The sequence below is a fragment of the Coregonus clupeaformis genome, chromosome 27 (assembly GCF_020615455.1).
Source record: "Coregonus clupeaformis isolate EN_2021a chromosome 27, ASM2061545v1, whole genome shotgun sequence".
NCBI lineage: Eukaryota > Metazoa > Chordata > Actinopteri > Salmoniformes > Salmonidae > Coregonus > Coregonus clupeaformis.
This window is the reverse complement of record NC_059218.1, coordinates 36,719,697-36,746,829: the sequence shown is the minus strand read 5'-3', so window position 1 is coordinate 36,746,829 and position 27,133 is coordinate 36,719,697. Positions and strand designations below refer to the sequence as shown.

Here is a 27,133-nt window from a genome sequence, read left to right as displayed (position 1 = left end):
CGCACTCTCTCTCGCACTCTCTCTCTCTCGCACTCTCTCTCTCGCACTCTCTCTCTGTCTGTCTCTCTCACTTCCTCTCTCTCTCTCTCTCTCTCTCTCTGTCTCTCTCGCACTCTCTCTCTGTCTGTCTCTCCCTCTCTCTCTCGTTCTCTCTCTCTCACTCTCTCTGTCTCTCTCACTTCGTCTCTCTCTCTCTCTCTCTCTCTCTCTCTCTAATTTGAGTCATTATAGGCCTCCAAGGTATGCTTCCTTTCATCAACCTCCCAGCCTTCCTATATCTCTCCTTCTCTCTCTCTCTCGTTCCTTCTCTCCTTCTGTTCATAACTCATTATATCCTGTTGAGGTGAGTTTTTAAATTCCCCGAGAGACACAGACTGTCTGCCACCATCATGAATCACTTATGGGAATCTCTTTTCCCATTCTTTCTCTTATTCCCTGTCTCTCTCTTATTCCCTGTCTCTCTCTTATTCCCTGTCTCTCTTATTCCCTGTCTCTCTCTTATTCTCTGCCTCTCTCTTATTCCCAGTCTCTCTCTTATTCCCATTCTCTCTCTTATTCCCTGTCACTCTCTTATTTCCATTCTCTCGCTTATTCCCTGTCTCTCTCTTATTCCCTGTCTCTCTCTTATTCCCTGTCTCTCTCTTATTCCCATTCTCTCTCTTATTCCCTGTCGCTCTCTTATTTCCATTCTCTCTCTTATTCCCTGTCTCTCTCTTATTCCCTGTCTCTCTCTTATTCCCTGTCTCTCTCTTATTCCCTGTCTCTCTCTTATTCCCATTCTCTCTCTTATTCCCTTTCGCTCTCTTATTTCCATTTTCTCTCTTATTCCATGTCTCTCTTTTATTCCCATTCTCAGTCTTCAATCACCCTCCCGAAGGAAGAGAAGCGGTTGAGCGGCCGGTCCATCTGAGGCAGGGGACGAGGACCGTGCAGGACTTTGCCCTGGAGTTTAGAACTCTAGCTGCTGGGTCCGGGTGGAGCGAGCAGGCCCTCATCAATCGCTTCTTGTGCAGCCTGTGAAAGGACGTCCGAAGGGAGCTAGCCTGCCGGGATACCACGTTGACTTTCAACCAGCTGGTGGACATGGCCATCCGGTTGGACAACCTGCTGGCTTCAAGAGGACGTCCTGGAAGGGGCCTGCCCGTTTCACCCTCCTTCAACCCGGATTACGTTCCGATGAAGCTGGGTAGTGCAGCGATCCGGGAGAACGAAGGACTACAGCTCCAGTGTCACTCTGGTGGCAAGAGAGGATACTCTGCTGTGCACTTCACCTTCCCTGATTACACGGTAGTTCCCCAGTGTAAGGCGCTGGTCGATTCAGGCGCAGCTGAGAACTTCATGGACAGGTCTTTAGCTAATAGTCTATGTATCACATTGGTTCCCCTACACATTCCATTGCCCATCAAAGCACTTGACAGTCGACCACTAGGGTCAGGATATGTTAGAGAGGTTACAGCCCCAGTCACTATGATTACGCAGGAGACCCATAGGGAGCAAATCACCTTTTTTATTATTGAGTCCCCTGATTTCCCTGTTGTGTTGGGTCTTCCCTGGCTCGCACTACATCAATCAATTTTAATCAATCAATTTTATTTTATATAGCCCTTCTTACATCAGCTAATATCTCGAAGTGCTGTACAGAAACCCAGCCTAAAACCCCAAACAGCTAATAATGCAGGTGTAGAAGCACGGTGGCTAGGAAAAACTCCCTAGAAAGGCAAAACCTAGGAAGAAACCTAGAGAGGAACCAGGCTATGAGGGGTGGCCAGTCCTCTTCTGGCTGTGCCGGGTGGAGATTATAACAGAACCATGCCAAGATGTTCAAAAATGTTCATAAGTGACAAGCATGGTCAAATAATAATCAGGAATAAATCTCAGTTGGCTTTTCATAGCCGATCATTAGAGTTTAAAACAGCAGGTCTGGGACAGGTAGGGGTTCCATAACCGCAGGCAGAACAGTTTAAACTGGAATAGCAGCAAGGCCAGGCGGACTGGGGACAGCAAGGGAGTCACCACGGCCGGTAGTCCCGACGTATGGTCCTAGGGCTCAGGTCTCTCAGTTGGCTTTTCATAGCCGATCATTTAGAGTTGAAAACAGCAGGTCTGGGACAGGTAGGGGTTTCGTAGCCGCAGGCAGAACAGTTGAAACTGGAATAGCAGCAAGGCCAGGCGGACTGGGGACAGCAAGGTGTCATCATGCCCGGTAGTCCTGACGTATGGTCCTAGGGCTCAGGTTCTCAGAGAGAAAGAGAGAACGAGAGAATTAGAGAGAGCATACTTAAATTCACACAGGACACTGGATAAGACAGGAGAAGTACTCCAGGTATAACCAACTAACCCCAGCCCCCCGACACATAAACTACTGCAGCATAAATACTGGAGGCTGAGACAGGAGCGGTCCGGAGACACTGTGGCCCCATCCGAAGAAACCCCCGGACAGGGCCAAACAGGAAGGATATAACCCCACCCACTCCGCCAAAGCACAGCCCCCGCACCACTAGAGGGATATCCCCAACCACCAACTTACAATCCTGAGACAAGGCCGAGTATAGCCCACAGAGGTCTCCACCACAGCACAAACCAACCCCACCTTTTCAAGGCCGCAGAGGGTTCTCACGGGGTGGTCGTGAGAGAGTCAGGGTAGGTGTCTAGCTGTTTCCGTTGGTGCAACCAGATACTACCTCCACCATGCGCATTCCCACCGAATACCTCGAGTTGGTGCACGCGTTTTCCAAAACGCAGGCGAACAAATTACCACCCCATCGGGCGGGGGATTGCGCGATAAACCTCCGGTTGGACGCTGTGCCTCCCAGGAGTTATGTCTATTCCCTGTTGCAGGCTGAAACGGAGGCTATGGAGACATACGTCTCTGAGTCCCTGCGCCAGGGGTTCATATGTCCCTCCACTTCGCCCGCCTCCTCAAGTTTATTTTTCGTGAAGAAGAAAGATGGAGGTCTGCGCCCTTGCATTGATTACCGGGCACTTAATCAAACTACCATTCGCTATAGTTACCCTCTGCCCCTCATCTCCTCTGTTATCGAATCAATGCATGGGGCGCGCTTCTTCACGAAATTAGATCTCCGGAGTGCGTACAACCTGGTGCGTGTCCGGGAAGGGGACGAGTGGAAGACAGCATTCAGCACAACAACGGGGCATTACGAATACCTGGTGATGCCGTATGGGTTGATGAATGCTCCATCAGTCTTCCAGTCCTTTGTGAACGAGGTGTTTTGGGACATGCTTGGTCGCGGTGTGGTGGTCTACAACGATGACATTCTGGTGTATTTCGCTACGCGCGCCGAGCATGTGTCCCTGGTTCGCAGAGTGCTGGGCTGACTGTTGGAGCATGACCTGTATGCCAAAGCAGAAAAGTGTCTGTTCTTTCAACAGTCCGTCTCCTTCCTCGGATACCACATCACCACCTCAGGTGTGGAGATGGAGGGAGACCGCATTTCAGCCATGCATAATTGGCCGACTCCAACCACGGTAAAGGAGGTGCAGCGCTTTATTGGCTTTGCCAATTACTATCGGAGGTTTATCAGGGGCTTTGAAAAGGTCGCAGCTCCCATCACCTCTCGGTTGAAGGGTGGGCCGTCCCTGCTCCTCTGGTCTGCTGAGGCTGACAGGGATTTCAGTAACCTGAGGGCTCTGTTCACCTCATCCCCGGTACTGGCCCATCCCGATGCATCATTACCGTTTGTAGTGGAGGTGGAGGCGTCCGAGGTAGGGATAGGTGCTGTCCTATCCCAACGCTCGGGCACGCCACCCAAGCTCCGCCCTGTGCCTTCTTCTCTAAGAAGCTCACCCAGTGGAGCAGAACTACGACATTGGTGATCGGGAGCTGTTGGCTGTTGTCAGAGCCCTGACCGCGTGGAGGCACTGGCTTGAGGGGGCGAAACACCCTTTCCTCGTCTGGACTGACCACCGTAACCCGGAGTACATCCGGGTAGCGAGGAGGCTGAACCCTCGCCAGGCCAGGTGGGCCTTGTTCTTCACCCGGTTTGATTTCACGTTGTCATACGCGCTGTCACGGCTGTACGACACAGAGGAGAGGCCCATAGACAACACCCCCATACTCCCGGCCTCCTGCATTGTGGCGCCGGTAGTGTGGGCGGTGGACGCGGACATAGAGCGGGCGGTACACACAGAGCCATCTCCACCTCAGTGCCCGGCTGGGCTGCGGTACGTGCCGTCTCTTGTCCGTGATTGTCTTATCTATTCGGCACACACGTCCCCCTCCTCTGGTCACCCAGGTATCGGCCGTACAGCGCGCTGCCTGACCGGGAAGTACTGGTGGACTACCTTGGCTAAGGACGTGAGGGCACCTAGGCACCTCCCAGCAGGGTAAGTTACATCCCTTACCAGTTCCACAACGGCCATGGTCCCACTTGTCAATTTACTTCCATCTTCCCCTCTCTCAGGGTAACACCACCGTCCTCGTTGTTGTGGACCGCTTTTCTAAAGCCTGCCGCCTCTTTCCTCTGCCCGGTCTCCCCATGGCCCTGCAAACTGCGGAAGCCATGTTTACTCACGTCTTCCAGCACTACGGGGTGCCAGAGGACATCATGTCTGACCGGGGTCCCCAGTTTACATCCAGGGTCTGGAAGGCATTCATGGAACGTCTGGGGGTCTCGGTCAGCCTGACCTCTTGGTTTCACCCCGAGTCTAATGGGCAGGTGGAACGGGTGAATCAGGATGTGGGTAGGTTCCTGCGGTCCTACTGCCAGGACCGGCCGGGGGAGTGGTCGGTGTTCGTGCCATGAAAAAAAAAAATGTATGCACTCACTAACTGTAAGTCGCTCTGGATAAGAGCGGCTGCTAAATGACTAAAATCTAAAATGTAAATGTAAATATGCCCAGAACTCTCTCCGCCACTCCTCCACTAACTTATCTCCATTTCAATGTGTTTTAGGTTGTCAGCCGGTCCTGGCGCCATGGCATCAGGACCAAATCTCCTGCGGTGAATGACTGGTTTCGGCGCGCAGAGGAGATGTGGAACGCTGCCCACGTCCACCTCCAGCGCGATGTGCGTCGCCAGAAGGCCAACGCTGACCGCCACCACAGTGAGGCCCCGTTCTTTGTACCGGGTGATCGGTTCTGGCTGTCGACCCGGAATCTGCCCCTCCGCCTGCCCTGCCGGAAGCTGAGCCCGCGGTTTGTGGGGCCGTTCAAAGTCCTGAGGAGAGTAAACAAGGTTACGTATAGGTTAATACTCCCTCCTGATTACCGTATTAACCCCTCGTTTCACGTGTCTCTCCTCAGGCCGGTGGTGGCTGGTCCGCTCCAGGAGTCTGAGGTGCGGGAGGTCCCTCTGTCCCCTCTGGACATCGAGGGGGCCCCGGCATACTCCTTCCGTTCCATCCTGGATTCGAGACGTCGAGTGGGAGGGGTACGGTCCGGAGGAGAGGTGCTGTGTCCCGGTGAGGGATGTCCTCGATCGCTCCCTGTTGCAGGATTTCCACCTTCGCCATCCGGCTCGCCCTGCTCCGCGTCCTCCTGGCCGTCCCCGAGGCCGGTGTCGGTGCGCTGCTGGAGCTGCAGGCTTCGGCGTTCGTCGTCACCGGCCTTCTAGCCACCGTCGCTCCTCATCTCATCATTCCATTTGTTTTGTCTTGTTTATTACACAGACGTGGTTCATATCCCCTCATCAGTACTTATTTTCTCCAGTGCGCCGTATTATCGCACTGGAGTGTTTTACGCATTGCTGCGTACCGCTGTCTTGCCGAATAAACCATTTATTCAGTAATTCACCCTCCTGCGCCTGACTCCATCCAAATCAACCGCCACACTTATTCCCTGTCTCTCTCTCTTATTTCCATTCTCTCTCTTATTCCCTGTCTCTCTTTTATTCCCTGTCTCTGTCTTATTCCTTGTCTCTCTGTTATTCCCATTCTCTCTTTTATTCCCTGTCTCTCTCTTATTCACTGTCTATTTGTATTCCCATTCTCTCTCTTATTTCCATTCCCTCTCTTAAGCCATGTCTCTCTTTTATTCCCATTCTCTCTTTTATTCCCTGTCTCTCTCTTATTCTCATTCTCTCTTTTATTTCCTGTCTCTCTCTTATTCCCATTCTCTCTCTTATTCCCTGTCTCTCTTTTATTCTGTCTCTCTCTTATTTCCATTCACTCTCTTATTCCCACACTCTCTCTTATTCCCTGTCTCTCTCTTATTCCCTGTCTCTCTCTTATTCCCATTCTCTCTCTTTTATTCCCTGTCTCTCTCTTATTCCCATTCTCCCTCTCTTATTCCCTGTCTCTCTCTTATTCCCTGTCTCTCTCTTATTCCCAGTCTCTCTCTTATTCCCAGTCTCTCTCTTATTCCCATTCTCTCTCTTATTCCCATTCTCTCTCTTATTCCTATTCTCTCTCTTATTCCCTGTCTCTCTTATATTCCCTGTCTCTCTTATATTCCCTGTCTCTCTTGTATTCCCATTCTCTCTCTTATTCCCATTCTCTCTCTTATTCCCTGTCTCTCTCTTATTCCCTGTCTCTCTCTCTTATTCCCATTCTCTCTTTTTCCCATTTTCTCTCTCTTATTCCCATTCTCTCTCTCTGCCCCCATGTCTCTGTGTGTCTGGGTTTTTCTTTCCGCCTATCAATCACTTCCTTGCTTTGCCCTCACCCTTGGTCCGTCTCTTTATCTCTGCCCTTTATATCCTGAGAGAACCAGGCTTGGATTGAGAAGAGCCCCTAGTGAGTATTTGCAGCAAAAAACACTGAACTAAAATTATTTGAGTTTAACTTTTCTTGAGTTCCCAAAAACAGGAGAACATCAAAAATGCATCAGGTCTCCACTCCAAACAGACCCCTCTCCTGAAAGCCTGTCTTTCTTCTGAAGGAGAGACCCTTCTCGTCTCTTTACTTTGAAGCCTGTACAAACCCTCCCAGGAACACACACATACACACACCCCAGCATGTCTCTTTTCTTTGAAGTACAAAAATCCCTTACTCCACCATCATGGGATGAGAGGCAAAGGTAGGGGGTCTGTATCTGTGTGTGTGTTTGTGTGCGTGTGTGTGAGCCAATATCTATCGAAAACAGGCTTTTCAGCTAGCATCTCCACGTGCCCTGACTGCAGAATGCCCTCACAGAGGGAGGAAGAAGAGGAAAGGAAGAGAGAGGAGAGGAGAGGAGAGGAGAGGAGAAGAAAAGAGGGGAAGAGAGGAGAGGAGGGGGGAGAGGGGGAGAGGGGAAGAGAAGAGAGGAGAGTGGAAGAGACGAAAAGAGAGGGGAAGAGACGAAAAGAGGGGAGAGGAGAAGAGAGGGGAAGAGAGGAGAGGGAGGAGAGGAGGGGGAGAGGGAGAGATGAGAGGGAAGAGAGGAGAGAGAGGGAGGAGAGAGGAGAGGGGAAGAAAGGAGAGAGGGGAAGAAGAGAGAGAGGGGAGAGGAGAGGGAAGAGAGGAGAGGAGAGGAGGAGGGAATAGTGGAGAGGAGAGGAGAGGAGAGGGAGAGGAGAGGAGAGGAGGGAGAGGAGAGGAGGAGGGAGGAGAGAGGAGAGAGAGGAGAGGAGAGGAGAGGGAGGAGAGGAGAGGAGAGGAGAGGAGAGGAAGGGATAGAAGAGAAGTGAAGAGAATAGAGGAGTATGTGTTCCTACCTGCCAGAAGATGTTATCGATGGTGCTTCCTAGGAAACCTTCTCTGGTCTCAGACGACAGCAGTTTGGGTCCCAATATCGTCACAAACTCCTCAAAGTCCACCTGACCATCACCTAGATACACACACACGCGCACAAACACACACACACGCACATTACAACCTTCATTAGCGTGCTTGTACCACATGGCCAATGACATGTGGTCATGTTTTTCTTTTTTGTACTGTAGCTTTTCTCTGGTTTAAGATTATGGTGACTTTATTGTTGTGTTGTTGGAGGGTTTGTGTGTTAAACAGAATAGTCTGTATTGATCCCCAGTCTGAGGCGCCAAAATCAATGGCAGTTTCCCACACATACAATGTCATTGATTCACCTTTCAGAGAGCAACCCGTGTGTGTCTGTGTGCGTGTGTGTGTGTGTGTGTGTGTGTGTGTGTGTGTGTGTGTGCGTGCGCGGGCACCCGCAAAGCCATCCCTTAAGCATTGAGTCAAAGCTATCAAGGAGAACACCTTGTATGGTGCTGATTGGTTTACACAGATAACCTGGTAATACTGGTGAATACACAGACACAGTATTAACCTGGTGAATACACAGACACAGTATTAACCTGGTAATACACAGACACAGTATTAACCTGGTAATACTGGTGGATACACAGACACAGTATTAACCTGGTAATACACAGACACAGTATTAACCTGGTAATACTGGTGGATACACAGACACAGTATTAACCTGGTAATACTGGTGAATACACAGACACAGTATTAACCTGGTAATACTGGTGAATACACAGACACAGTATTAACCTGGTAATAATGGTGAATACACATACACAGTATTAACCTGGTAATACTGGTGAATACACAGACACAGTATTAACCTGGTGAATACACAGACACAGTATTAACCTGGTAATACTGGTGAATACACAGACACAGTATTAACCTGGTAATACTGGTGAATACACAGACACAGTATTAACCTGGTAATACTGGTGAATACACAGACACAGTATGAACCTGGTAATACACAGACACAGTATGAACCTGGTAATACACAGACACAGTATTAACCTGGTAATACTGGTGAATACACAGACACAGTATTAACCTGGTAATACTGGTGAATACACAGACACAGTATTAACCTGGTAATACTGGTGAATACACAGACACAGTATTAACCTGGTAATACTGGTGAATACACAGACACAGTATTAACCTGGTAATACTGGTGAATACACAGACACAGTATTAACCTGGTAATACTGGTGAATACACAGACACAGTATTAACCTGGTAATACTGGTGAATACACATACACAGTATTAACCTGGTAATACTGGTGAATACACAGACACAGTATTAACCTGGTAATACTGGTGAATACACAGACACAGTATTAACCTGGTAATACTGGTGAATACACAGACACAGTATTAACCTGGTAATACTGGTGAATACACAGACACAGTATTAACCTGGTAATACTGGTGAATACACATACACAGTATTAACCTGGTAATACTGGTGAATACACATACACAGTGCACATACACTATGAACCCACCACACTGCTGAGACCAAGATGTGTAACTGATTCATTAACCTTGGAAAAGTCAGTTTAGGAAATCATATATTAAGGCTCAGTGTGTGTGTGTGTTTGTATATGTGTATGATAAGTGTGTGTGTGTGTGTGTATGATAAGCCTGTGTGTGTGTGTATGTGATAAGCCTGTGTGTGTGTATGTGATAAGCCTGTGTGTGTGTCTATGTGTATGATAAGTGTGTGTGTGTGTGTGTGTGTGTGTGTGTGTGTGTGTGTGTGTGTATGTGATAAGACTGTGTGTGTGTGTGTGTGTATGTGATAAGCCTGTGTGTGTGTTTATGTGTATGATAAGTGTTTGAGTGTGTGTGTATGTGATAAGCCTGTGTGTGTGTCTATGTATATGATAAGTGTGTGTGTGTGTGTGTGTATGATAAGCCTGTGTGTGTGTGTGTGTGTATGTGATAAGCCTGTGTGTCTCTGTGTGTCCCTCACCATCCATGTCTAGTCTCTGCATGATGATGGCCAGCTCCACCTCGCTGGGCATGTACCCCAGCGACCTCATAGCCATGCCCAGCTCCTGCTTGGAGATGAACCCGTTCCCATCCCGGTCCAGCACCCGGAACGCCTCCCGGATCTCTGCACAGGGACACAGGCATGAATACAGGCATTAACACATACAAACATACACGCACGAACGTGTAAACACACACACACACACACAGAGACAGACAGACAAACACATGCACGCACAAATGCAGTCAAATATTAGTAGCGCTTTATAATAACTCCACGTAATAAAGCATTTATAATGGATTAGTAAATCGTTTATTAATCATTTATTAATCATTATTCCAATAATAACATGTTTAATATAGGTCCTTATAAACAATTTACCAATTATTAGTAAAATAGCCTTTTGAGTGACTAAAATATCACCCATAATATTTTTTTGGGGCTAGAAATGCTCAAAATGATGTCTAACTACCAGGAAGTTTGAAAAGACAGGCTGAGTGGGTGGGGAGCTTATATTCATGCGCGTACCTTGACTGACAGCTCTTTGAAACGCCTATGTCAAGAAACTTGGATGCAGTGAGCAGTGTTGCAGTAAAATCATCTCAAACAAATCTGGTGATACACAAAGCAACTCAAACAACATTGATATTGATCTGGTTTTATACAAATATCATCCAATTTCATGAAAAACTTGATTTTGACTGTTCGTGACCTTTAAGTATTTTTTGCGTGGCCTCATCTGAAGTGTGGGCTATTTATACTTTATAAATACTTCATAAATGTTTTGAGTGATCAGCGTAATTTCTCACAAAAAGATGAACATGGCATTGGTAAACATTCCAGCAGTACCCGATGCTCCTTAAGGTCTACAAATAGCCTAGAACATATAATTGGTACAATAATAAACACACAACACAGGATGTTAAAACCTCTTCATCACGAGGTTCCCCATATCCGGGGTACTCCTCCCGCAATCTCAAACAATGACGTAGTACGGTTTTTAAACATGTGCGAATACCTGAATGTTATACACTACTGGAACGAGAAGCGTCTCAACTGTGAATCTAGCTAAACTGTTGTTGCCCAAATGAAATAATATTCCCGACTCCAAGCAAATATATAAGCATATAGCAAAACCAGTACTGTATTTTGAAACCGTGCATGCCCGTATATTCGTAGACGGATAACTTATTTTTCTCAACCTATCTACACAAACGACACACCATTCGAAAGCTGCTACCTCACAGATTCCAACAGTGATAGCCATGTTCCTCTATGACCAACACTCACTAAACTATTAATCAAAGAACGTCAATAACACACTTTTTTTATCACAACAACAAACCGCGTCTTACCTTTGTTGTTTTTGTTACCAAAAGTAGTGTCTGATCGAATAAAACCACTTAAAAAGATACTCTAGTGTCTCTCTCTCATTCCGAGTTGATTTCAATGAGTTTCCATCGTTTTACATGGCCAAGAATGTGTTTGAAGATGAAGTCAATAGTTTGTTTCAATCACAACAGGCACTGTTCTGTCGCCACTTTCTGGATATATGATGCAATCACAGTGGCTTGCAGTTGTGCTAATTTAATTATACTGATCCAGAGCTTTCGATACAGGGGTCACGTCAAAATCACCAACAGGTTGTTGAAATAACCAAGTGCGCACCTCATTGTATCACATTAGTTGACTTGCTGCATTACGCACAGTTACGCAGAGAGCACAACAGCACTTGAATTTCAGAGGGAAAACGCAAAGTTTATAAAAATATGGCAGGCTCTAGTAACAAATATACAGTTACAGAGGCGTTATTAATTGTAACAGATCAAAGTTGGACTCCATGTATCCCCATTGACTCTGAATCGGACGATGAGGACCTGCTTAGACCGGACGAACCAGACCCCAACGACGAGAACGAAGGTTATCGTGTCCAGGGCCCTACTCAAGCATCAGAAGAGGATGTAATCCCATTGTTATTTATTACTTCTAATACTACTATTACTAATTTATTGTATGAGTACAAAACATACATTCTAAAATATCTATTTGAGTAACTGAAGCTCAACGTTAGTTAGCGCTAGCTTAGCTTAGAGGCCAGTGCGTCTAAGCGGTTTTATTTACAATAGAATGCTATGTGTATTATTTATTGTCACTGAATTATCACTTTAGTCAACATTCTCATAGTTCTAACTATTTATTTTATATATCTGACTGTTTTGAGTCAGATTTGTCAATGAATGAATACAAGTGCGTTTTAGTCATGATTTTCTTTTCTCTTTTGTCTTGTTTGCACAGTGAAGATGACTATAGGGGTGATGAGCCACAGCCAGAGCATCTGCCTCCTCAGCCACAGCTTCCCCTTCCTCAGGCAGAGCCTCCTCTTCCTCAGCCTGGCCGCTTGTCTAGACAACGCACTTCTGCTCCCCTCCCTCGGCCACGGACTTCATCGGACACTGAGTCCCCTGTAAAGAACCCTCAACCCAAAAGAAAAGGGAAAGCTTTCTCAAAGTCAGCGCATCCAAGTAAGCGTATTGGAGGTAGGCCTGCCACTCCAAGAGTCGGGGAGGAAGAAGAAGATAGGTGGCATAATAGAGAAGAGAATGATGAACGACCCAATCTGGTTTATGCCCACCAGAAACCCAGGCCCCACAATCGACACCACTGCGTCATGGTCTCCCCTTTCCTTTATCCGACGCATTGATTGGATACTACAGTGTTCACGACAAGACAATGTAATGGTATAAGACTTTTCTTTTTCATTTTGTTGATATTGCTGTTGTAAATAGTTTCCTACTTCACAAAGAACTCCATAAGAACAACCCCACTAAGCCGTACACACAGAAGAAGTTCAGGGAAAAGCTACTCACAGAACTGGTGAGCTTTGCTAAACAGTCTGAACCACAACCTCCACCACGACCACCACCAACATCCTGCATGCCAGAATACTATGGTGATGATGCCAGCAAAGACAGGAAGAACTGTAGGAGATGTCTGGATGTTGGCATCCCCAAAGTGAAAACACCTGTGTACTGCAGGAAGTGCCAAGTCCCTTTGTGCATTACATCAAAGAGTAACTGTTTAAGGATTGGCACGACAGCAAGTTTTAGGGTAAAAAGGGTCTACATTTTGTGTGACAACCCACCCAAGGACACCATATCATTGTTTATAGTTTGGGATGTGTGGACTTACTATAGTTTCTAATAAATCTGCTCAGTTTGGAGTCAAACTTTTGTATGGTTTATTTTAATGGGAACACGTATAGAGGTCTGGGAGAACATTGGAAACAACATCAAAACAGTTGTATTTTGATGGAATGTACACATATAGTGATATGTTAGTGAAATTAAATTACTTTTGCTGTCTGGTACCTGATAAAAGTCAAATGGCACTGGTGGTGCCGAAATCTACCCAAATGTCTCCATTTGGTAATCCGCCTAAACATACTGCAACTAAAACCCCTTCAACTTTGGTTTACTTTACTTTATTGGCATCAAACTTCACATAAGTACTCATCAGATATTGGGCTGTGGTCCCATAGTGTTTAGGGGCTGCAGCTGCATAAGTCCAATAAAGCATTCCCTATAAAACCTGAAGTTACTTTCAGGCGGAATCAAAACCTCCCAATTTATGCTGTGTTCTAGCTTCATGTACTCTGACACAGTAATACCCACATTAATTATTTCACTTCAAGATACATCTCACATGTGTTACCTTTCGTTTGCTACCAAGATTATGTTTATAGCTCTTGTCGTTTTGGAGATATACTCTATTCAATTTGGGCATGCATTTTCGAGGCAGGCACTTTAGCCAGGTGCCTAGTGATGAAGAGGTTAAAGGAAATATATTGAACATTTTGGCTGAGTTTCCATTTTGCGAGTGTGGAGACTTCACAAACTGGAACTCCCAATTTCGAAGACATATGGACCTAGAATTTAATCATGCAGCTGGCCAAATTAGGCAAGATTTTAGTTTCGGGTTAATTGAAATTCAACTGCTCGAAGGAGTGGCTGCTGCAATCCACACTTTGGTTTTGGTTGACATTTATAAAAAATAAAACAGAAATATCTTATTTACATAAGTATTCAGACCCTTTGCTATGAGATTCGAAACTGAGCTCAGGTGAATCCTGTTTCCATTGATCATCCTTGAGATGTTTATACAACTTCATTGGAGTCCACCTGTGGTAATTTCAATTGATTGGACATGATTTGGAAAAGCACACACCTGTCTATATAAGGTCCCACAGTTGCAGGGCTTGTCAGAGCAAAAACCAAGCCATGAGGTCATAGGAATTGTCCGCAGAGCTCTGAGATAGGATTGTGTCGAGGCACAGATCTGGGGAAGTGTACCAAAAAATTTTCTGCAGAATTGAAGGTCCCCAAGAGCACAGTGGCCTCCATCATTCTTAAATGGAAGAAGTTTGGAACCACCACGACTCTTCCTAGAGCTGGCCGCCTGGCCAAACTGAGCAATCAGGGGAGAAGGGCCTTGGTCAGGGAGGTGACCAAGAACCTGATGGTCACTCTGACAGAGCTCTAGAGTTCCTCTGTGGAGATGGGAGAACCTTCCAGAAGGACAACCATCTCTGCAGCACTCCACCAATCAGGCCTTTATGGTAGAGTGGCCAGACGGAAGCCACTCCTCAGTAAAAGGCCCATGACAGCACACTTTGAGTTTGCCAAAAGGCACCTAAAAACTCTCAGACCTAGAGACACAAGATTTGATGAAACCAAGATTGAACTCTTTGGCCTGAGTGTCAAGCGTCACGTCTGGAGGAAACCTGGTACCATCCCTACGGTGAAGCATGGTGGTGGCAGCATCATGCTGTGGGGATATTTTTCAGCGGCAGGGACTGGGAGACTAGTCAGGATCGAGGGAAAGATAAACGGAGCAAAGTACAGAGAGATCCTTGATGAAAACCTGCTCCAGAGTGCTAAGGACCTCAGACTGGGGTCAAGGTTAATCTTCCAACAGGACAACGACCCTAAGCACACAGCCAAGACAACGCAGGAGTGGCTTCAGGACAAGTCTCTGAATGTCCTTGAGTGGCCCAGCCTGAGCCCTTACTTGAACCCGATCTAACATCTCTGGAGAGACCTGAAAATAGCTGTGCAGCGACGCTCCCCATCCAACCTGACAGCGCTTGAGAGGATCTGCAGAGAAGAGTGGGAGAAACTCCCCAAATACATGTGTGCCAAGCTTAAAGTGTCATATCCAAGAAGACTCAAGGCTGTAATTGCTGCCAAAGGTGCTTCAACAAAGTACTGAATACTTATGTAAATGTTATTTTTCAGTTTTTTTATTTTTATAAATTTGCTAAAATGTCTAAAAACCTGTTTTTGCCTTGTCATTATGGGGTATTGTGTGTAGATGTCACGTTCGTTGTGTAAAGGATCGGACCAAGGTGCAGCGTGGTATGCGTACAGTCGTCAACAGAACGTGAAGTTCAAGAGGCTAAACATCAAACAAGCCAAACAGAAACAAGATCCCACAACTAAGGTAGGCAACATGGCTGCCTAAGTATGATCCCCAATCAGAGACAACGACTGACAGCTGCCTCTGATTGGGAACCACACCCGGCCAACATAGAAATCTATAAATTAGATTTCACACCCTGACCAACTCAACTAGAGATCTCAATGTCAGGGCGTGACAGTACCCCCCCCCCCAAAGGTGCGGACACCGGCCGCAAAAACCTGACTCATTAGGGGAGGGTCCGGGTGGGCATCTAGCCTCGGTTCCGGCTTCGGACGTGACGTAGGCAGTAAACTCTTCTCCCATCCTGCCTCCCCTTTGCACACCTGGTCTGGACCCCGGCGAGATGCTCCCCCTCTCAGTCCTCCCACAATGCACCAAGCCCTGTCTGGACCCTGGTGTGAGAGCCCTCGACCCTGGAGAGGGGCTGACGTCTGGTCCCGGCCTAGCAGTCCTCCCGCGATGCACCAAGTCCTGACTGGACCCTGGTGTGGGAGACCCCGACCCTGGAGAGGGGTTGACGTCTGGCTCCGGCTCGGACCCCGGTGGAGTGGATGGCTCCAGCATGGGGGAAGAGTAGACGACCGGACCCGGACTGGGCACCGGTGAAGCGGACTGCCCCGGCTCTGGTAGAGAGCAGATAACCGGAGCTGGACTTGTCACCGGTGGAGCGGACTGCTCTGGCAATGGAGTGAAGCAGCTGACCGGAGCTGGACTTGGCACCGGTGGAGCGGACTGCTCTGGCACTGGAGTGGAGCAGATAACCGGAGCTGGACTTGGCACCGGTGGAGTGGACTGCTCTGGCACTGGAGTGGAGCAGATAACCGGAGCTGGACTAGGCACCGGTGGAGCAGACTGCTCTGGCACAGGAGTGGAGCAGCTGCCCGGCGCTGGACTAGGCACCGGTGGAGCGGACTGCTCTGGCACTGGAGTAAAGCAGCTGACCGTCACTGGAGGCTTCGGGCCAAGGATCATCACTGGAGGCTTCGTGCCATGGATCATCACTTGAGGCTTCGGGCCATGGATCATCACTGGAGGCTTCGGGCCATGGATCATCACTGGAGGCTTCGGGCCATGGATCATCACTGGAGCCCGGCAAGTGCGGGACGCTGGCACATGACGCACTGGGCTGTGGACATGCACCACTGGTTTGGTATATTAAAACATCTTATGAATTAGCTTATGAATCATTAAAAAAATACTTTACATTTTTTTATATAAATGTGTAAATAACTAGGTTACTAACATTTACAAATGTGGGAGTAATGAGGAATAAAGATGAAAAAACTATTGACTAATCCATGATAAATTCTTTATTATGTGGAGTGCTACCCAAACATTCATTAAAGTTATTATCACTCCGTTCATTTTGTCCTCTCTCTCTCTCTCTCTCTCTCTCTCTCTCTCTAAAAAGCAGGAAGAACAGAACTATAACTGCCATATTTGCCCTGCAGCTCCGTTCTTACATTCACCACACAATCGACAATCAGACATGATACAAGGATAAGCCTTGTATTGACAACAACTTTTTCTCCTGCTGAAGCCTTTGTGTTTAACTCCCAGAAGCTAATTTTCCTCTCTTCTTCCCCCTCTCTCTCTGTTGTGGTTTATTTCAGTCACTTCCTGTATTTAACCAACCCCAGGGGGAGTCACACTTCTTTCAGAGGGAACACTTTGACACACAACACCTACAGCCTTTCCACTGATTCCTCTCAGTTAAAACCCTTCCTGTTCCACCATCATTAGAGGTACTGAGGGTGTTCTGACTGAAGCTCCACTTCCTGTTCCCCCATCATTAGAGGTACAGACGGTGTTCTGACTGAAGCTCCACTTCCTGTTCCCCCATCATTAGAGGTACTGAGGGTGTTCTGACTGAAGCTCCACTTCCTGTTCCCCAGTCATTAGAGGTACTGAGGGTGTTCTGACTGAAGCTCCACTTCCTGTTCCCCAGTCATTAGAGGTACAGAGGGTGTTCTGACTGAAGCTCCACTTCCTGTTTCCCAGTCATTAGAGGTACTGAGGGTGTTCTGACTGAAGCTCCACTTCCTGTTCCCCCATCATTACAGGTACAGAGGGTGTTCTGACTGAAGCTCTACTTCCTGTTCCCCCATCATTAGAGGTACAGAGATTATTCAGTTAAAACCCTTCCTGTTCTCAAATAATTAGAGGTAGAGGGGGTTCTGACTGAAGCTCCACTTCCATCCAAAATAGCATCCTATTCCCTATATCGGCTAGTGCACTACTTTTGACCAGATCCCTATATAGTAGTACACTGGGTATGTAGGGTAAAAACTGCTACACTATGTAGAGCCACCTATGTGGACCTGGTCGAAAGTACTGCGCTATTTAGGGTCCAGAAGAGAGTATTATTTGGGATTTGTCCTCTAACTCAACCCTGTGAAGTCCACTCCAGCCTCCCTCTCAAAAGCAGCCGTCCACTCTCCTAATGACCTGTCAATCGACTGACAGCTGAGAGGTCATTTTAATACACCAGCATGTCGGTCTGACTTCACCCAGTTAACGTTTCATAGCATGTCTCTCCTATCAACCCCTTTTATAATCTATCTCCTACCAAATTGTTAAAAGAGGAGAATGTCTCGATATTAAAGGAAGAAGTCTTTGTATTTCACATGTTTAATCGTACAGCAGGGGTAGAGTGCCTCTATATATCATTCAACCTGTTTGAGATATTTTGTATGCGTCCCAAATGGCACGCCTACTCCCTATGTATGTGTACTACTATTGATCAGGGCCCATCGGGCTCAAGGTTGAAAGTAGTGCACTACATAGGGAAAGGGGTGCCATTCGGGAAGCATCCTTTCATCTTTAATACATGCTTAGGAGAAATGTCCCTTAGCTGTCTGATACGTCTGGTCTACTGGATAAGGTGAGTTATTCCCCTGCCCTGAGTACCAGCGGGAAGTGCTATGTGAATCTTATCCATATGTTACTGTGAAGATGGAGTGTGTGAGGTAGGCAGACCTGTGAACCATATGGTTCAGGGCTGTGGAACTCGTAGATCCTAAAGTATCTAAACATTTATGAGTAATAGAAATTCAGTATATTTTTTTTGTAAGGTGTACTTAAATTTAAGGCCCCCGCAATAGTTTCCCAGTGTGCCTTGCCTTTTCGATTGAATTGTAGAGTTACCACCCATGACTGTATTTGTTAGTGACAGAGACATGGTTGTTGAATTCGTTAATGTTCAGTCCTGTGGCCTTCGCCAAGTGAGTTCCTAGGTGAATATTATCATTATAATTGAACCATTACATATATCATATGTATCTACAAATGTATTGTGCAACTCAATTAAGTAACTTGCAGATGATTTGGACATGAAGTGTAGACATGTTAATATAGCCTATATTATACCATTGACTTCCATTGGATTTGTGCCACAAATGCTAAAAGGTTAGCATTTGAAACAGTGGCCAGGTAAAATAAAACCAAAGCGTGGATTGCTGTCATACCTTGTCCATAGACAGCTTACAGGGTAAGGAAACCAATATGTCATTTTGTAATTTGGGTGAACTATCCCTTTAAAATGGACATTTTCCGTGTCTCTGAATTTATACATTTCATATAGGACAACGGCCATTGTTGGCTGGCAATGGAGTCACTGTGTCAGTGTGATTTCTGTCCAGCTATAGTTGGACCTACCAGCAGCCTGTGTTTCTTACTGAATAGGCCTATGATTTGATTGTTGAGTGCCGGAAACTGTTCTGGGTTTTCATTATGGTGAGATAAAAGAGTGTCTCTTTATCTCCCTCCTCAAGAGACCGAAGCAGTGCCACAAGGCGTTATATTTCAGCGGGAACGCTGTTCCTTGAAGTATTTCGTCCGCGAGCGCGCCTGCCTGTGCGCGCTTTTCCCACCGTTGCTGTGGAACGGCTGGCTGGTGGCTCTGCGGGGAAACTCGTTTAAACCAGTCCGAAGGCTGATATAAAGTCTAATATAAAGGCTGTAGACCAAAAACAGCCTTATAGCCTTAGCCTGATTATAGTGATATTTCGCATGTGTTGCATTCCTTTTAGACAGAATAGATAAAACAGGGTTGGGCGAATAACTTGAAAATGTTAATCCATAAACCTACTAATAGGTCTACGTTAATTATTAAATTAAAAACGAGCACATATTCAATATAAGAATGTTTAAGAATAAGAATGTTTGTCGACAGCACACTAAATCTTTCCATCGCTTGGAGGAGTATTAGGCTATAGTGATCGGTACCAATAGCTTATGAAAAAGTCTGTATCAATAAGCTACCAGTGGCATTGTTTCGATATGAAAGGAGACGGAAATGTGACTGACCTGCATTAAACTGGTAGGAACGTGTCCAGATGAGTGTGAGCTGAATGACCAGTAGGCTAGGTGTGAATGTTCTGAAAGCTCAATTCTAATCGATCGTGAATACAATAAGAAACCCATGACCCCTTAAGGGCCATCTGCGGGACAAAAGTATTGCTGAGTCTATGAGATGGTATGCTAAAAGCTATTAACCGCAGCACCACTTTATCAAATGTTCATGTTGATATTTTAGGCTACGCCTGAAAACAGTTTTCATGGGCATACAAATCCAAACTGATGTAGCCTATGCGATTGCAAAATTGATTGCTTCTAACCGAAAGAGTCACCTAACTTGTATGGTTCTTCAATATAGGCTAATAGGCCTAGCTACTTCTTGGATGCGCATTTGGTATCCAGCTTACACTGTAAAACCGGATAAGTTCTGGCTACTCAAACATTTTGAGGAAACCGATTACATAAAAAAAATTAAGTTAAGACACTTAAATAGCTGAAGTGAGCAGTACTACCATCATATGAATAATACAAATGCTGTTTTTTTTTGTAAGGTATACTTACATTGAAGGCCCAGCTAAGCTACGCCTCCAATAATTTCCCATGTGGTTCAGGGCTGTGGAACTCGTAGATCCTAAAGTATCTAAACATTTATGAGTAATAGAAATTCCGTTTTTTTGTTGTTGTAAGGTGTACTTAAATTTAAGGCCCCCGCTAAGCCACGCCTCCAATAGTTTCCCAGTGTGCCTTGCCTTTCCGATTGAACTGTAGAGTTACCACCCATGACTGTATTTGTTAGTGACAGAGACATGGTTGTTGATTTCGTTAATGTTCAGTCCTGTGGCGTTCACCAAGTTTTTTTTTTTTTTTTTTTCACCAAGTGAGTTCCTAGGCGAATATTATCATTATAATTGAACCATTACATAGATCATGAGGCCCTACACAGTGGCCTGAAACTCATAGTTTCTGGCCTGCAAGTACGGCTGCAAGTACGGCTGCAAAATTCCGCAAACTTTCTTTTTTAAACATTTTAAATCTTCCAACCAGGATTTCTGGAAAACCTGGGAAATGTACCAGAATTGTGCAACCCTAACTGTAAATCACATTATGCTGGCTTGCAAAGTGATGTGTAATTCCTATTACAATCTAGCCAGCCTTAGGCTATCCAACAGTTGACATTTGTATTCACCCACGACCTGCATTCATAATGACTGCCAGGGTTAAGAACAGTGGGAGGAAACTACCTAAGCCATTTAAACTGGAACAACCATTTCAGTAACAGCTGCAAAAATTCAATGGATTAGTTTAGAAAACATTTATCTATGTGTAGAAAAACATTTAATCAATCAATCACTCAATGTACGTGCAAAAACCCAGATAAAAGCAATTCCAAAAAATCTACCTGCAGTAGAGCATGCTAGGAAAAAAGTTAATTTGTTATCATAACTTAAAACAATTTAGTTGGCGTGACTTTCTAATTTAGTTTTGAGTCAGTACCACATAAACATTTTCATTAATAGCGACTTTTCATTGACTTTGAGTACAACTTACTAGAAGTACTTGAGTTAAAAATGCTTTGGGGTTTCCAGTGTAGTTAGGCCTAGTCATATTGTCGACCATCATCAGCTGATCCAGGAAATATTTTTCTTAATGACATCTGTTGTGATATAGCAGTTGATGCAGAAACAGCCAAAGGGTGGGAAAATGGTGTTCGGAAGAATGTCCAGAATATTTTGGTGTCTCGTTCGTTGCATCAGTGAAGACAGTTGTGATCCACGTTGGATCCAATCCAATACCCCTATATTTATGTTGATTATCTGCTTGATTTACAGCAGCGTCTAGAAGATTTAACAGAGAAAGCACCATGGCAATGAGTCAATGTTTTCCTATGTTTCTGTGCATCGGCTTGGCTACTGTGCACAATTGTGTAGGATAGCCTAGGCTACTGCGTGAACACCCAATGCTATTTTCCATTCTATTATTCAGGATATTTAAATGACAACAAATGAGTAGCCTAGTGAGCTTCCAAACCAAATGATTTGGTGAATTTGAATGATGTAAATCATGATAATGATGATGGTGAGAGGCCAGTAACAGATGGACTGAGATCCCTTTAATCGTATAGAGGCTATTGTTACTTTGTGTCTCTAAAATCACAACGTTTCCATCACAATGTTTCCAAAGTATGTGAGGATGGATGGCTGGAGGGTGGTCCGAAGTTGAATACTTTTCCACCTTATTCCTGCAATCTAGAGCCATAATCATTATGCTTAGTTGATGTAAAACATATGTTTAATTTTCTGCTAATCTCTAAGCATACCTCTTGAGCTGTCTGAATCCTCCTGACTGGTAGTTATTTTTTTTAAGGAAACTAAATATGCTTCTCTGCGTCTCTGCTAATCTGGGTAAAAGATTGAAAGGAATGTGAGTCTTATTCACTACATTTAGTTATTGCTTGCTTTTCTAAAGTCTACCAACCTTGGCAGCAGGCATGCCAGATAAGATAGTTAGACAAGCTAGCTACTCTAACTTGATTGATAGCCTGAAATGGCTTCTGGGTAGCTAGTTATGAGGTTGGGAGATTGGGAACCTATCTGGTCTAGCTAAAAACAACTTCATAAAATGTCTAGGTGGCTAATAGCATTACATAGAAACAACAACAACACATTTAAGGACATGATGCCTTTGCTACAAAATATCAAATTTTGCCCTATGAAGACATTTATTGTAGGTCATAGCCTAAAGAACAGATACATGATTTAATGAAAAGCAGCAAACAGACAAAATATTGTTTCACATTCTTTAAGAAAAGACTCAGAAACAGAAACATGCAATAGGCTACAGCTCGCTTCACAGTTTCCCCGCCAAATAGGCCTACAGTCCATTCGGAAAGTATTCAGACCCCTAGACATTTTCCACATTTTGTTACGTTACAGCCTTATTCTAAAATGGATTACATAAATTTTTTCACTCTTCAATTTACACACAATACCCATAACGACAAAGCAAAAACAGGTTTTTCGATTTTTTTGCAAATTTGTTACAAATAAAAAACGTAAATACCTTATTTACATAAGTATTCAGACCCTTTGCTATGAGATTCGAAATTGAGCTGTGGTGCATCTTGTTTCCATTGGTCATCCTTGAGATGTTTCTACAACTTGATTGGAGTCCACCTGTGGTAAATTCATTTGATTGGACATGATCTGGAAAGGCACACACCTGTCTATATAAGGTCCCACAATTGACAGTGCATGTCAGAGCAAAAACCAAGCCATGAGGTCAAAGGAATTGTCCATAGAGCTCCGAGACAGGATTGTGTCAAGGCACAGATCTGGGGAAGGGTACCAAAAAATGTCTGCAGCCTTGAAGGTCCCCAAGTGCATAGTGGCCTCCATCATTCTTAAATGGAAGAAGTTTGGAACCACCAAGACTCTTCCTAGAACTGGCCACCCGGCCAAACTGAGCAATCAGGGGAGAAGGGCCTTGGTCTTGGGAGGTGACCAAGAACCCGATGGTCACTCTAACAGAGCTCCAGAGTTCCCCTGTGGAGATGGGAGAACCTTCCAGAAGGACAACCATCTCTGGAGCACTCCACCAATCAGGCCTTTATGGTAGAGTGGCTAGATGGAAGCCACTCCTCAGTAAAAGGCACATGACAGCCTGCTTGGAGTTTGCCAAAAGGACCTAAAGGTCTCTCAGACCATGAGAAACAAGATTTTCTGGTCTGATGAAACCGAGATTGAACTCTCTGGCCTGAATGCCAAGCATCACGTCTGGAGGAAACCTGGCACCATCTCTAAAGTGAAGCATGGTGGTGGCAGCATCATGCTGTGGGGATGTTTTTCAGCGGCAGGGACTGGGATACTATTCAGGATCGAGGGAAAGATGAATGGAGCAAAAGTACAGAGAGGTCCTTGATGAAAACCTGCTCCAGAGCGCTCAGGACCTCAGACTGGGGCGAAGGTTCACCTTCCAACAGGACAACAACCCTAAGCACACAGCCAAGACAACATAGGGGTGGCTTCGGGACAAGTTTCTGAATGTCCTTGAGTGGCCCAGCCAGAGCCTGGACTTGAACCCGATCGAACATCTCTGGATAGACCTGAAAATACCTGTGCAGCGACACCCCCATCCAACCTGACAGAGCTTGAGTGTATCTGCAGAGAAGAATGGGATAAACTCCCCAAATACAGGTGTGACACGCTTGTAGCGTCATACCCAAGAAGACTCAAGGCTGTAATTGCTGCCAAAGGTGCTTCAACAAACCACTGAGTAAAGGGTCTGAATACTTATGTAAATGTGATATTTCAGTATATACAATATCAGTCAAAAGTTTGGACACACCTACTCATTCAAAGCCAGAGGGTGCAAAGCTGTCATCAAGGCAAAGGGTGGCTATTTGAAGAATCTCAAGTATAAAATATACTTTGATTTGTTTAACACTTTTTTGCTTACTACATGATTCCATATGTGTTATTTCATAGTTTTGATGTTTTCACTATTATTCTACATTTTAGAAAATAGTGAAAATAAAGAAAAACCCTGGAATAAGTAGGTGTCTCCAAACTTTTGACTGGTACTGTATATATACAGCTGCGGAAAGCATTAAGAGACCACTGCAAAATTATCAGTTTCTCTGGTTTTACTATTTATAGGTATGTGTTTGGGTAAAAATAACATTTTTGTATTATTCTATAAACTACTGACAACATTTCTCCAAAATTCCAAATAAAAATATTGTCATTTAGAGCATTTATTTGCAGAAAATGACAACTGGTCAAAATAACAAAAAATATGCAGTGTTGTCAGACCTCGAATAATACAAAGAAAGTAAGTTCATGTTCATTTTTAAACAACACAATAGTAATGTTTTAACTTAGGAAGAGTTCAGAATTCAATATTTGGTGGAATAACCCTGATTTTCAATCACAGCTTTCATGCGTCTTGGCATGTTCTCCACCAGTCTTTCACATTGATGTTGGGTGACTTTATGCCACTCCTGGCGCAAAACTTCAAGCAGCTCGGCTTTGTTTGATGGCTTGTGATCATCCATCTTCCTCTTGATCACATTCCAGAAGTTTTCAATGGGGTTCAGGTCTGGAGATCGGGCTGGCCATGACAGGGTCTTGATCTGATGGTCCTCCATCCACACCTTGATTGACCTGGCTGTGTGGCATGGCGCATTGTCCTGCTAGAAAAATCTATCCTCAGAGTTGGGGAACAATGTCAGAGCAAAAGGAAGCAAGTTCTCTTCCAGGACAACCTTGTACGTGGCTTGATTCATGCGTCCTTCACAAAGACTAATCTGCCCGATTCCATCCTTGCTGAAGCACCCCCAGATCATCACCGATCCTCCATCAAATTTCACAGTGGGTGAGAGACACTGTGGCTTGTAGACCTCTCCAGGTCTCCGTCTAACCATTAGACGACCAGGTGTTGGGCAAAGCTGAAAATTGGACTCATCAGAGAAGATGCCCTTACTCCAGTCCTCTACGGTTCAATCCTTATGGTCTTTTGCAAACCTCAGCCTGGCTCTTCTTTGCTTCTCATTGATGAAGGGCTCTTTTCTAGCTTTGCACGACTTCAGCCCTGCCCCTAGGAGCCTGTTTTGAACCGTCCTCGTCGTGCACTTCACCCCAGCTGCCGTTTGACATTCTTTTTGTATGTCACTTGATGTCATCCTACGGTTGTTGAGTGACATTCGAATGAGTTGGCGGTCATCCCGGTCAGTAGAGAGTCATTTTCGCCCTCTGCCGTAGCTTTGTTGTCCCCAATGTCTGCTGCTTGACCTTGTTCTTATGAACCGCCGTCTTTGAAAATGTAAGAATGGAAGCAACCTGACGCTTACTGTATCCCTCTGCCAGGAAAGCCAGAATTGCATGGTCAATAGTTATTTTTTTATTAATATTACTTTTGAGGTACTATTAGCACTGTTTTTGCCATCCAGCTGGTCCTATTGCAAGAGGATAGTGATGACCACAGCAGTGGTTTTTAAATAAAATAAGATAAGACTTGGTTCATGTGATCACCTAATTCAGTAGAATGAGTTGTGCCTGTGTTGGAATTCAACAGACACTGGAATGGAATGGCTGTCATACAGTGGGGATTCATACAGTGGCTGTCATACACTGTAATTTTCGTCATAGGTACACATCAACTATGACAGACAAATTGAGAGAAAAAAAATCCAGAAAATCACATTGTAGGATTTTTTATGAATTTATTTGCAAATTATGGTGGAAAATAAGTATTTGGTCACCTACAAACAAGCAAGATTTCTGGCTCTCAAAGACCTGTATCTTCTTCTTTAAGAGGCTCCTCTGTCCTCCACTCGTTACCTGTATTAATGACACCTGTTTGAACTTGTTATCAGTATAAAAGACACCTGTCCACAACCTCAAACAGTCACACTCCAAACTCCACTATGGCCAAGACCAAAGAGCTGTCAAAGGACACCAGAAACAAAATTGTAGACCTGCACCAGGCTGGGAAGACTGAATATGCAATAGGTAAGCAGCTTGGTTTGAAGAAATCAACTGTGGGAGCAATTATTAGGAAATGGAAGACATACAAGACCACTGATAATCTCCCTCGATCTGGGGCTCCACGCAAGATCTCACCCCGTTGGGTCAAAATGATCACAAGATCAGAACCACACGGGGGGACCTAGTGAATGACCTGCAGAGAGCTGGGACCAAAGTAACAAAGCCTACCATCAGTAACACACTACGCCGCCAGGGACTCAAATCCTGCAGTGCCAGACGTGTCCCCCTGCTTAAGCCAGTACATGTCCAGGCCCGTCTGAAGTTTGCTAGAGTGCATTTGGATGATCCAGAAGAGGATTGGGAGAATGTCATATGGTCAGATGAAACCAAAATAGAACTTTTTGGTAAAAACTCAACTCGTCGTGTTTGGAGGACAAAGAATGCTGAGTTGCATCCAAAGAACACCATACCTACTGTGAAGCATGTGGGTGGAAACATCATGCTTTGGGGCTGTTTTTCTGCAAAAGGACCAGGACGACTGATCCGTGTAAAGGAAAGAATGAATGGGGCCATGTATCGTGAGATTTTGAGTGGAAACCTCCTTCCATCAGCAAGGGCATTGAAGATGAAACGTGGCTGGGTCTTTCAGCATGACAATGATCCCAAACACACCGCCCGGGCAACGAAGGAGTGGCTTCGTAAGAAGCATTTCAAGGTCCTGGAGTGGCCTAGCCAGTCTTCAGATCTCAACCCCATAGAAAATCTTTGGAGGGAGTTGAAAGTCCGTGTTGCCCAGCGACAGCCCCAAAACATCACTGCTCTAGAGGAGATCTGCATGGAGGAATGGGCCAAAATACCAGCAACAGTGTGTGAAAACCTTGTGAAGACTTACAGAAAACGTTTGACCTGTGTCATTGCCAACAAAGGGTATATAACAAAGTATTGAGAAACTTTTGTTATTGACCAAATACTTATTTTCCACCATAATTTGCAAATAAATTAATAAAAAATCCTACAATGTGATTTTCTGGAATTTGTTTTCTCATTTTGTCTGTCATAGTTGACGTGTACCTATGATGAAAATTACAGGCCTCTCTCATCTTTTTAAGTGGGAGAACTTGCACAATTGGTGGCTGACTAAATACTTGTTTCCCCCACTGTACATGTAGAGATGCTGATTTAAGAAAAATGTGCAGTGGTCTCTTAATTTTTTCC

The 27,133-nt window shown here is 45.1% G+C and overlaps 1 protein-coding gene across 2 annotated transcripts in view; it reads right to left on the bottom strand.

Annotated features, from left to right (window-relative positions):
- LOC121541993 (calcium-binding protein 8-like) overlaps window positions 1–27,133 on the bottom strand; it is a 79,467-nt gene that overhangs the window by 33,938 nt on the left and 18,396 nt on the right. For both annotated transcript variants that reach the window (XM_041851412.1, XM_041851411.1), the window contains exons 3-4: window positions 9,636–9,779; window positions 7,595–7,707 (exon numbers count right to left, since the gene is read on the bottom strand). In XM_041851412.1, the coding sequence (XP_041707346.1) occupies window positions 7,595–7,707; window positions 9,636–9,779 (257 nt within the window). The remainder of the gene's footprint in view (window positions 1–7,594; window positions 7,708–9,635; window positions 9,780–27,133) is intronic.